Source organism: Acromyrmex echinatior, chromosome 5 (genome assembly GCF_024713525.1).
Source record: "Acromyrmex echinatior isolate Ae372 chromosome 5, ASM2471352v2, whole genome shotgun sequence".
Taxonomy (NCBI): domain Eukaryota; kingdom Metazoa; phylum Arthropoda; class Insecta; order Hymenoptera; family Formicidae; genus Acromyrmex; species Acromyrmex echinatior.
This window is the reverse complement of record NC_141856.1, coordinates 3,897,498-3,910,963: the sequence shown is the minus strand read 5'-3', so window position 1 is coordinate 3,910,963 and position 13,466 is coordinate 3,897,498. Positions and strand designations below refer to the sequence as shown.

The 13,466-nt window shown below is 37.4% G+C and overlaps 1 protein-coding gene across 1 annotated transcript; it reads left to right on the top strand.

Annotated features, from left to right (window-relative positions):
- The first annotated feature begins 12,013 nt into the window (after positions 1 to 12,013).
- LOC147909711 (uncharacterized) lies at positions 12,014 to 12,487 on the top strand. Its single transcript, XM_087406156.1, has one exon. It carries the CDS (start codon positions 12,014 to 12,016, stop codon positions 12,485 to 12,487), a length of 474 nt encoding a protein of 157 aa, XP_087262282.1.
- Positions 12,488 to 13,466: the final 979 nt, after the last annotated feature.

Below are 13,466 nucleotides of genomic sequence, written 5' to 3'. Positions count from 1 at the left end.
GTTTGCAATATTTTATGCATTGTGGTTTTAGACAAGCCCAATTGACAGCCTGCATTTCATGTGCCGATATTTGAATTTTATACCACTTGTAAGATACGCTGTTCATTACGCATATATTTCTAAAGTCTAGGTCTACCTGCATCAATACGAGAAGCAAGTATGATGTTACCAGTTACACGGGAGAACCAAAGTAATATTTTCGAATACAGCCTTAATATAACATTTAATATAATAAAAATCTTTGTATGCTTCATATGAGATCTTAATTGGCATGCAGTACGTATCAAAGTAACTATGACATTCTTTACTTATAATCTTTTAATTTTGACACCTTTGCTGTACTCCAAACCTTTGTTGTACTTTGATGGGCATCCTTAGGATATTTCTTGAACTGTGTTGTGTGATGGAAGAATTTGAATATGGTAGAATATCTTAAGATATTAATAGGATATCTTATGTTATCATACGATGTTTTATTTTGAACGATACGATATGTTCTTCGGTTATCCCAGACATCCATGGGATTGTTTTGTTTCAATATAGGACAATTTAGAATATCCTCACAGAATAAAGTGTGTTGTGTAGAAACAATGTAAGAAATGGATAATGTCACACCGCTGATGCGCCACTGCACCACTTGTGCTACTCGGCACTACTCTTAGGCCCGTATTTATAGTCGTTTCTCAAATCTCATCTCAAGAGCATATCAGACGAGATACTCAGAATGGAATCTTATATCTTGAAACACGAACGATTCAATAGTCATGTCTTGATTAGAAATTAATTGAAACTGTATTCATTTGAGACGCGGAATGATTACTCATGTGAAACTTGTCTTGAGATACAAGATATCGATTAAAGCTATATTTTTTACTTATTTGAAAGTAAATCCAAATCAAGTTACTGACACGTCAATATTGGCACATGTACATAATATAAAAATGGAACAAGCTAATATATTTATACAAAGAAAGAAGAATTTCATTTCATTTGAAAGGAAGTTTTTATTGGAATGCATATTAGAGCATAAAAATGTAATAGAAAATAAAAAAACAAACGGTACATCTGTTAAAAACAAACAAGAATCGTGGAAGAAAATCGCGATTTCTTTTAATGCTAGCTTATTAATGAAAAATTATATTAGTAAAAATTTACGTTAAAATTATTTATGTATTTATAGCTTATTATTTGGTTATTATTATTCATTATATAATTGTATATTATTATTTGTATATATATTTTTATATAAATAATTAATTTTCTATACACGTAGACCACAGATAAACAGCTGCAACATTTATAAACAAATTTAAAGCAGCGACAAAGAAGCGAATTAGTAAAAGAACATCAACATAGCAACGGATGGAGAAGAAGCAATAGCAGATGTTCAAATAGATCCTTTAATTGAAAATATAAACCCTCATCTCATATATGAAATTCCATCTGTAAATGATTCCGATGATACTGATAAACGTAAGAATATGTGTACAGAAAATTAATTAATTAATAGTATAAATATATAATTACATAATAAATAAATAAATAAATAATAAACGTTTATTTATATAAATAAATAAACGAATAAATGAATAAATAAATAAATAATATAAATAAATAAATAATATTTAACTAATACTTAATAACATTTACTATTTAATAATATATAATTATAATATTTAACTATTATTCTAATTATTATTAAATAAATAATTTTTAACTATTACATTTTAATTATTGAAAATTTTCTATTGTTATATTACAGCTAACGCTATGATATTGGAAATAAAAGATGTAGATTCAGAAGAAATTCAAGAAGTACATGTGAGAAGAAATATACGAGGAAGAAACATGATTACAAATACGGGCCTTAAACTCGTTGCCATCTCGATACTCCTTAACAACAGCTGTTTATAAAAGACAAACGCGCTGTTGACTTTTGTTCCGATCATAGAAATGATAAGATTATTATATTACTTTATCCATATTCTTTATTGAATTAAACCAGATTTATCCAAAAACCTTTGTTCATTTAATTATAAATAATTAGGAGAAAGCTAATTGTTGTCCTCCAAAAGAAGTCCTTCTGAAAACGCTCGCAAATCAAAGGATTTTTCAGTATATTTCGAATAAATAGTTATTTATAATAACAATGATACTTAATTTTTTAAGCACATAGATATCTATTCTTTTATTTTATGTGAACATTAACTACTTATCTGAGATATATATTGTTTATTATGATGATGCAAATTGATTTCAGTCCGAAGAACTGCAACCATATAAGTAACATTTACTGAAACAAAACACTGAAAAATTAAATTATTTTTTTACGTATAATAATTATTTATTCACTATATGTATACATATAATTCTAAATAATTACCATATTTTAATTTATTTATTACTTTTATTTAATTATATTTTAATACAATACTATACATATTTTACATTTATTGTACATTTTGATATATGGTTATGCGATATTTATTATTTATAATTATTTATATACACACGCGCGCATGTGTCAAAAAGACGGTTACAAATTAATGGACTTACTACTTGAACAGTGTTACTAACCCACTGAAATTATAATTATGTCATTTAGGTACCAACATTCTTCCCTCTTTTTTTCGGGAAATTGTCGTTTAATCCATGCACAGCCGGACATTCACGGGGATGCTCGTGCTCAATTTCAGCATTTTGCCGATGCCTAATTTAAAGAATAATAAAATATTAATAAAATCTTATTTTTAAAAAAGAAAGCACATATATAAGTAGGATAGCTATAGGGATTCTAACTATGTGTTAGTGCGTATACGTATACGATGCGTGCGTGCGTGCGTGCGTGCGTGCGTGCGTGCGTGCGTGCGTGCGTGCGTGCGTGCGTGCGTGCGTGCGTGCGTGCGTGCGTGCGTGCGTGCGTGCGTGCGTGCGTGCGTGCGTGCGTGCGTGCGTGCGTGCGTGCGTGCGTGCGTGCGTGCGTGCGTGCGTGCGTGCGTGCGTGCGTGCGTGCGTGCGTGCGTGCGTGCGTGCGTGCGTGCGAGGGAGTCAGGGAGGGGGAAATGTATCACAGATGCTAGGTCTGAGAGAGGGGGAAAGCGCGTCAATGAAGTCAGTGAAACTTCTTTTATCTAAAGGATTAGCGCTTACAACAGCAATAAAGTCTGTTTGTTCCCGTTATCTTTTTCAAAAAAATGAGTTTTTCAGACAGTGTATCCAATCTAGAATTTTATTTATTCTTTACAAACATGCGGGCTAGTATTTTTTTGTTTAATGTAACAGCCACCATATCTAAGTGAAACAATGCAATAACACATATACTAAGAATGCACTCTGACCATATCGAACCTTTCTTCTTTTAAGGGATCGGCGCTAATAACAATAATGTATGTTTGTCCCTATGTTTCTTTTTTAAATGTTTTGGCTTATGGTTGTAAAGACAACCACGATAAAATCACCCTTCAAAAACATGTTAGAACTTGCAGCGTACCAAATAAGGCAAACTCCCATATTATATAAGACGAAAAGGATACATTGACTCAATAGTCGAGTTTAAAGTTTCTTTGGGAGTACTGTAGAGTTCTTAATTTCAGTTTCGTTCGTCAATGATGTTGAATTCAAATTAAAAGATTTGAAAGTCTCAACAACATCTCCATCAATGTTTACATCATCGAGAAGCAAAAAGAAATTCTTCCATTACATTTACACCGACCGAAAGAGGCACAAACATGTCAATCTCTTGTACGTGCTGGATCCATGCAATGATAATACAGGGCATTTTGCATGGATCAAAGCTTTATCTCGCCTTATGAGGTCGGAAATTACAGCAAAAAATAGAATATATTTCTGTGATAGATTCATATACATTTAAAAAAGAAAAAAATTATAAATATTTTCAGCAACATTATTTTTCGCAATAAGTTTATTACAGTTTTTTTAAGATTAATTTGGGAAATTTGGGGGGATTATTAATATTTCAAATTGATTGCGTTGAAAGTCTGACAACCATATCGGCATGCAATAATCATTTCTGAAATTAATTCATTGATATGAATATATATAATAGTTCAACATCTTAACATTCAGACCGTAGTAGCGCTTCCTATTTAAAGTAATATATTAAAGTATATTACTTTAAATAAAGTATTGTTAAGTAAACTTTCCAATCTTATTGATTATTTTTTAAATAATAATAAAAATTTGTGTTATTTTCCAGATGCCTGCATATTTTCATACAAGCACGAAATTGGAGATCTATGCAATACACTGTGAAAATTTAACAACTGCGCGATCCGGCTGCCCAATGAGAACAAGTGGTTGAGCTTCACTACAGGAAGGAACGCGTCCCATTCATAGTCTACGCCGATCTAGAATGCGCCCTAGAGAAGATGAAGATGGATATGAAAATATCCAGCTATATGTATCAGCAATATCGGATATTTAGCTTAGCATACTATGTCCATTGCTCATATGACAACTTGTTATATATGTATCGGTTGCGTCGCATGGTTCGCCGAGGAACTTAAAAATTTAGCGCATAGTGTAGAGTCTATACTTTCAGCCAATGTACTTATGCCAGATTTTATGCGAGATGATTGACAAAAATTTAGCACCATGCACTGCCATGTGTGCGAAAAACCGTTCGCGCCGGATGACACGCGGATACGCGATCATTGCCACTTGACCGGGCAATACAGAAGTCTCGCGCATTTAAATTGTAACTTGAATTACAAAAATTCATATTGCATTAGTTTTTCATTATTTATTGGGATACGATGCACATTTTATTATTAAGGATATAGCTACTGCGTACAAAACTACTTCCCATAACTAAAGAAAAATACATTTCATTTACAAAATATGTCGATAGCACTAAAAGTGACCAAAAAAAAATTTGTGTAAAAATACGTTTTTTATAGATTCATTAAAATTTCTCAGTACCAGTTTAGAAAAATTAATGTCGTATCTCGATAAAGATAAATTGAAAATTACACGGTCAGAATTTTTTAATCTCAGCGCGGAAGATTTCGATCTTCTCACACATAAAGGTATATTTCCGTACAAGTATGCAGACTGCATCGAAAAATTGAAGGAAACCATCACGTGAATTATTGTATAACTCGCTGATAAGTGATACCATATCCAAGAGCGATTACGCGCATGCCGTGAATGTATGGCAGCGGTTTTCCATCCAAACACTCAGTGAATACAGTGATCTATATTTAAAAACAGATGTATTGTTGTTGGCCGATATATTGAGAATTTTCGGGATAGTTGCATCACCAGTTATGGACTCGATCCCGCGTATTATTGTACACTACCGGGTTTTACGTGGGATGCGATGTCGAAACATACGCGTTAATTTCGAACTTCTTACCGACGTTAATATGATTCTATTCATCGAACGTGATATACATGGCGGTCTGAATCAATGTTCAAACAGGTCGTGCAGATCAACAACAAGTACATGCAGTCATACGATTCATCGAAACCGTCAACGTACTTGATGTACTTTGACGTTAACAACCTGTACGGTTGGGCAATGTGTCAACTATTGCTATACGCTGATTTTTGCTGAATCGACGTAGACATTTTGACATTACGACCATCGCAATAGATTCACCGACGGTTACGTTCTTGAGATGGACTTGGTGTATCCGCAACAAACATCTCCATGTGATGCACACTCCGATCTACCATTTTGTCCAACGCGCGAGAAACTACTCGGCAAGCGAGAGGAGAAGCTTCTCACGATATTGTATGATAAAAAACGTTACGTCATACATTATCGCAATCTGCAGCAATCGTCAAACTCGTCACGGTTTCCGCATTAAATTACCCATTGTACTGCAATTCGCGCAATCTCTATGGCTTCGCAAGTACATTCAACTTAATACAAATTTTAGAACTTTAGCAAAGAATGAGTTCGAGAAAAACTTATTCAAATTAATGAACAACGCGGTTTTCGGCAAGATTGGAGAATGTGCGTAACCATGTTAATGTGCGACTCATAACGCGTTGGGATGGGAGATACGATGTAGAGGCAATGATCGCGAAACCAAACTTTCACAGTAGAAGCATTTTTTCCGAGAACCTGATCGCAATAGAAATGCGGAAACTCGAGGTGAAGTTCGACAAACCGATATATACGTGAATATGTGCATCTTCGATATATCTAAAACATGTTTGTATGAATTTCACCATGAGTACATATTACCGCTCTTTCATAAAAATTGTAAAGTTATGTACACTAACACGGATACTCTAATTTATCACATCAGGTGCGACAATGTCTACGCTGTTATGAAGCACGATATCAATCGATTCGACACTAGCGATTACGCAGTCGACAATACGTATGAGATTTCACTCGTAAAGAAAAAAGTTCCCGGTTTAATGAAAGATAAAAACAACGGAACGATCATGACTGAATTCGTCGGGCTTAGAAAATGTACGTCTTGCATCGATGGCAAAAAACGATACTAAGAAACCAAAGAGCGTCAAGAGCAATGTTGAAGTGAGATCCATAACGTTCAATGATTATATGCGGTATTTGAATGACGCAATTGAAATGACGCGCAGGCAGTCGTGCAAGATCGAAATTGCACGAAGTATACACCATATCCGAAACGAAAATCACTGTGAGTCCATACGACGATAAGCGGTACATTGTTCCTGATTCTACCAACACGCTGCCATGGGGACATTATAAAAAATTCATTTCTTTTTTTCGTATTTATATATTTTTTTTATTAATAAAAAATGTATATGATATATAATATATTATTATATATATTATGTATAGTACGTACATGGTATGTACATATGTATGTATTGTGACGTGACGTTTTCCGTCCGTCACAAGGGCCGCATGGCTTGACCGAACAGTGCAGTATAGCGTTCTGGGTCCTCTCACATTTTGGGGGCGGACGCACCTGCGTTTTTCCCGCGACGTCGTTTGCGTACCTTACGCATTCCGCGCTGTCATTTCGTTTTCCCGTTTCGGTGTATTCCCGTACCGAAGGTTACAAAGGCCGGCGACTCCCGCGACCTTGGCAGAGTGACGCCACCTCACCGGAGAGAAGAGGAGGAAGAACGACCAGGATTGGGAGTCGGGAGACGACCGCTGATGACAGACCTGCCGGGGGCGCACGACACCTGACCCCGGGTCGCACGCAGGTGATATCCTTTCTGCATTGTTACGCCCTTTTGATTATCGCAAAGCATTTTTTTTATCGCACCCTTTTCCAGGCGCAAAGCGGACTGAGAGTCGGTACGGCATGACGGGGAAGGCCACTCTACGCCCCAAGGACGGCGAGAGCCCCGGCGCCTCGAGACCACGAGGCGGCCTGAAAAAGACTCCCGCGATCTCTCGAATTTCGCGCGCCAGAACATGCGACGGGCATAACGCGATTTCCGGGATTAGCAGAGCCGCGGGACTGCGCGCCAATCAGACGCGATAAGGCCCCTCACGGGGATAACGAGCCCTACATGCGCCCGAGAGGATTAGCGCCCGGCACTTGAGCTGTGGCCCGCTTGGAGAAAGCACGCGAGAGAATACGGGACGACAGCGGATTAAGAGCCTTCCAAGGTCAATTAGGACGAGCACCTGCGAGGGAGTCACGGTAAGACAAGCGTCACCCCTGTAAAGTCGCCGGTTTCCGCGTCCGGGAGGCGTAACTTATCGGATTTCCATCGGGCGTGTAATAGTGAGTGCACATGGCATTACCGTGCACCAAGTTTCGCGGGATTCGAGTATGCGTGTCGCCTCCCGGAACGGCCCTTGTCGTCGGGATAATAACTCTAAGGCGTCCGCCAAGGCCACAGCCTCGTCATTCGTTATCGGTTTCTTTTTATCGCGGATCATATGTTTCGTCGAAGTTCCGTGCCATAGTATTGTCGCGTATCGTATCATCTCGAGCGTCTGTAACATAAGATTTGCATTTATTCGGTCCTCTGTGTCATAGCCAGTAAAGTCAATTTATAATAATAATTGATAAGAGTGTGTATTCTGTCGTACCGAGACTGTGTAGTGTTGAGTTTGCACGCATTCGAGCCTTCTCTGCATCTCAGCTGAGCGGCGCGAGGTTCCACGAGCGCGCACGAAGTCACGCCGTGTCCACGCTACAAGCTGCCGAATTCCTTAGCATTTGCGAGGAAGTATGGTTCGTATAATTCGCGAGAGTATTCCCGTGTGGCGTGAGCTCGTGTCGCGAGAATTTCACGAAGTTGATACGCCTAGCGTAAAACCGCGGGGACTATGTAAATCAGTTATTGCGCTCAAGTAGAGTTTATCGTCTCGATTGTATCGCCAAATGTGAATGAGAGTCGAAGACTCATTTAATATATTTGTTACTTTTGTTATTGTTAATTCATGTGTACTTTATTCTCGCCCCTATTCGCTCCTCCAAACGATCTGCTATCCTCGACCGCGAACCGCCCCCTCTGCCATTTCCGAGGCTAAGCTACCGGTTGAGAGCCCGTCAACATTCGCAGCTCATTAAAGATGGCATAAAGAAAATCGCGTAATTTCTAGAAAGAGTGGCACGCTCGCTCGTGCCTGGCGCCCAATTATTGTTTTGTGCTTATGTGCCGCCCTTGAGAGCGGTTGCGGGAAGACGTATTTCGGTCACGTTTCGTTTAACGCCATCCGTCATCCAATCGCCTACGAACCTTAGCTATGAATGTGCGACGAAGTTGCGCCACGCTCGTGAGTGCGGTTGCAGTATGTATGTACATATATGTACGTATATATATATGTATATACGTGTGTACATATGCATCTATAATACGTATAATGTGTATAACATGTGTATAACATAATGCGTTTATGTTTACATAGGGAAAAAATAATTATACAATTTGTAATAAATTTTATAATACACTATCTTTGTGTATCCAAAAGTTGTGCGAATTATCAAATCCGAGCCATTTCACGTAAACCTTGTCTCCTTTTTTACATCTTTTCAATTAGATATATGTCAGGATTAACGACGCGATGAAACTCGTACTCATAGAATCCTCCAGTGACCGATTTTCCACGATAATCTTCCAGTAGATACGTCATAGGATTAGTTTTCTGTACTTTGACGTACTTTTTTGATTCTAAACATCAATTCAATTTACTGCATAAATTATTTCCACAAATCGTTTCAACGATTGAACCGTTCAACGATGCCTTCATTATGGAATATATTGAATAATGATTTATGTTGTGTTTTTTTCAGGAGTTTTTGCATGTTTGCGTTGTAAAATTCTTTTCTCATATCGATTTGCAAATTTTTCGGACATCTCCATCGTCTCGAATTATCTTTGCGATCGCTATAGTTATCTCATTTCCACTCTTGGTTTTCAGCGGTACAGCCCATGCGTGCTTACTCAACACATCAATAACAGTGAGAATGTAGTGATAATCTTTGTTGAATCGTGTGTAAGGGCATATCTCGATTACATCAACCTGTCACAGGTCATCGTGTCCATAAACTATGACACGTCTGCGTGGAAAATTTTTTCTCGCCGGAGCGTGCAGTTCTTCCACCAGTCGCCACTTTTCGAGGCTTTTCTTCTCAGACTCGTTATGTTATGAGTATTACTGTATAATGCATAAAATATCACAAAGTTCTTACGAAAACGTTGTTCATTGGCATTTCGATGTCAACTAAAATAACTGTGTATCTCGTTTCAATTTATAATAAAGCCAGCTTTACGAAGCTCCTCAATAATAGACAATATTTCATTATCATGGGCGTTGTGACCTGCCTGACGCGAGGCCTCAAGCAATCGGAAACGATCCATTAGCTCGTTAGGATCGTCCCAATGAACATAATCGATTTTATTGTTATTTAAAGTCATGGTACGTGGTCCATGTGGTACGTTACTCCTTTTCCGACTCTGTTACCTGACTTGTTGTTTAGATTCCTGGCGCGTGGCATGCCCGTTCCAATTTGTGTTTTACCTAACACCAAGCGTACTATTATATTCTTATATTTGTATCCTTTGCTGCCCACTATTGGATTATCCGCTTTATGACTATCCGCCTGTGAATATTGGTTGTATATTTTTTGTTAGTTTATCATCTTTTGTGTAAATAGTATCATTGGCAATTCTTTTGAAAATTAATTCGTACAAACGATATGTACCTTTGTACTTTACTCCATCTACGATCACAAAGTCATTCGTGTCTACATCGAAATATTTGTCGCCGAGCATCGTGTAATTCTTGCTGAGGTATACGCCATAAACGTGATCGATTTCCTTTTTTCTGTCACCATTGAGAAGCATTTACGTATTTTTGTACAAATGTCTCCAATTGATTATGCAACTCTTCATGAACTTGTCGCGTTTGCAAAGATTGTTAAACTAACGTTTCAAACGATTCATTGGGTGTTTCATAAACGTCTTCGACTGAAGGAATGTGCGAACGTTCGTACAAGAATTCGCGTGGTTAGGCGACGCATAATTGGAATTCAACGTAACAATTCTTTTGTACGTTGCTTTTTAGATGACGGTGTTAATTGAAACCATGAATTATCCATCCAGAAGTCACTTCACCATCATTACAATCTTCATCATGAACAACTTCATTATCTTCAGATTTTCCTTTCTTAATATTTTTATCCTTTACAACATTGACTTCTTTCTTAATTGATTAGGATTCATCATTAGCGGTGTTTTTGACAATCTATTTTAAAGGTTCGACGATAAGCTTAAAGTGTTTCTCCAATGCTATATCTTCATCTATTTTGCCGATTTTTAAAGCACGATACTTTTTACGAATCAAGCCACTCGTTTTCGCAATTTGGGTACTCATTAGGTAGCGTACGCGAAGTGGGAAGATCGTGCTGTTTACTTTGATAGTTTCTATCAATCTTTGTAAGTAAACACCGAAGGAATTGGCGCGATATTTGGTCGTAACGCAAATCAAGTATAATCGCACGCCTTATCAACGTTATGATCAAAGTATGGACAACTGTATCTACAGTTTTTATAAACGGTTGACGATCAATTTAAGAATTGACATTGCACTCTTTCAACTTATTATTCATTCAAACATGTCACTGACATTTACGCTCACCGGTAAAAGTAGCGTCCTCGCGGCCTGCTATTTTCTGGCCGTAGATTTGAGCGATGGCGATTACGAGTTCGGTCTGACGAACTTTGAAATCTATCATGCGATATCTAATGTAAATTCATTGAATAATAAATTTTACTTTCATGAAAATGACAAAGAAATTATCATTCCTGAAGGATCGTACGAAATACGTGACATAAACAGGTATCTAAGATGTGCAATTCTACAATTTTATCCTCATGAGAGAGAAAACGCTTCACAAAGAGGATGAACAGTATTGACTATTCCTGCCAATAACAATACAATGAAGAGATCAAATGCTTATCGAATAAATTTCCAAACCTTAATATTGGATTGCTGTTGAGATTTTCATCGAATCATGTGTTGGAACCATGACAGTGATACGAATCAGAAGTATCGATAAATATCATCAATGTAAAAATCATTCGCATTGAATGCAACGTGACTATAGGCGCATACAGCAACGATAAGTCCGTACACACGATGAATTTTCATCGAACGTATCACCAGGATATAAGATATCGAAAAACTCAACGCAGATCATTTACCTTCCGATCATCGTACGAAGCATTACGGATCTGACGATTCGCATTGTGGACGATTGCTTGATTTTCGCGAAGAAGAAATCACGTTTAATTGTATGTACGGAGGCGACAGCAATAAAGAGATACGACAACGTGAGATGCTTGATCTGAACGAGCAGGCGAAACAGACAGGGGACATAATTTTTGCCACTAGGTAGCGATCAAAAATATTCGAGCGTTCAGTAGAAAGAAACTCATTGCGTCGAACGTTAAATTTTTACAATCATTGGGTTTTGTTGTACGAAATATTTGAGATGGCTGATATCTTGAATATTGGAGGCGAACAATCTTTGACGATCATATCGTCAAGTTCGAGTTTCACACGTACGTCGACACGATGTTTGGATATAGCGACGAGATAAGGATATCCATACAACAGCAGGATTTATATACATTACTGTATGAAAGCATTCTCTACGTCGAAGGTAGATTGACTTCAAAAGAAAAAAATGTACAAAAGCAATCAAATCTTGGATATAATTGTGTGGCGTTCATGTTCGATGAAATTCGATATGAATTCAACGGTGTGGAGATTAATCGCAGCAGAAACGTTGCAATAACTAGTCTTATGAAGGGTTATGCAACATTTTTTAATAAAATCGCATATAGTTTACATAATGCTGGATTTATCGACTTTAGTGATACCGCGAAAAGCCTAATGACAGACTTTAATTTTTGTGTACCACTCATATTGTTGGGCTTTAGCGAAGATTACAAACGTATGGTAATTAACGCTCACGAATTAATTTTGATACGAGCGCGCAACGGTAACAATTACATAGTGAGATCCAGTGACACAGCCGACTCTTGAATTATTCAAAATACAGTGACGAATGCCTCACGTTGCGTTGAACGAAGTTAATAAATTATCCATGCTGCGCGCTTTAAAAAGCAGACGATATCTGAGTATGAGTTTCCGTTCGTGGCGTTTGTATAAGTACCCCCTATTGCTGAACACAACGCAAGCATTCCTAGGCCATCAAGACTGCGACTCAGCTGGAAAAACCACAGTACATTATCTTTGGTCTACAGATTGATAAAAAAAATATCATGACAGCACGTAAAACTTACTTTGACACCTGTAAATTAATCAATGTGAAACTTTATCTAAACTCTGAATTTTATCCGTACGATGATCTGAATCTAGACTTTGAGAAATGCAGAGCCGCTATTTTATATGATATATACGTTTCCGTACGTCAATCCGTTCTTACTATCAAATCCCTCGTGAAGAAATGAACTGTCATTTCAATTAAATTCCTCATTGAGAGATTTTACTCTAATCATTGACTGCTCGCGACAAAACGAGTCCGTCAAGAGTGGCACCGTGGATGTACGATTAGAATTTGAATTCAAAGAGAATGTACCCGCGAATATAACCGCCTATTGCCTTATCATACACGACCGCATGATCGAATATAGCCCAATGTCAAATGTAGTACGCAAGATTACGTAAATTATCATCACCAAAAAATACCTTCCCCCTCTTTTTAATATATGAGATAAAATCCAAGTTCCTTTATGATCAAGCACAGTTTCAAAAAATCGTTCATCATAATATACCAACGTTTGTGGATCTGCAAGGATTTATCGTTAGAAAGAAATTGTCGTGAAGGAAATGGCGGTATTGAGAAACGGAGCTATTCTCTCTCATTATATTTTTACATGTCTCATGCCATGGAACTTATTGACAAAGTCAGAAAAGTATTGCGCTTCCTGACTGAGTGCTTATCACTATGGATTGCAATGGGAAGACAGGATGATCCCGTACAGCATGATGAAACGCCTGA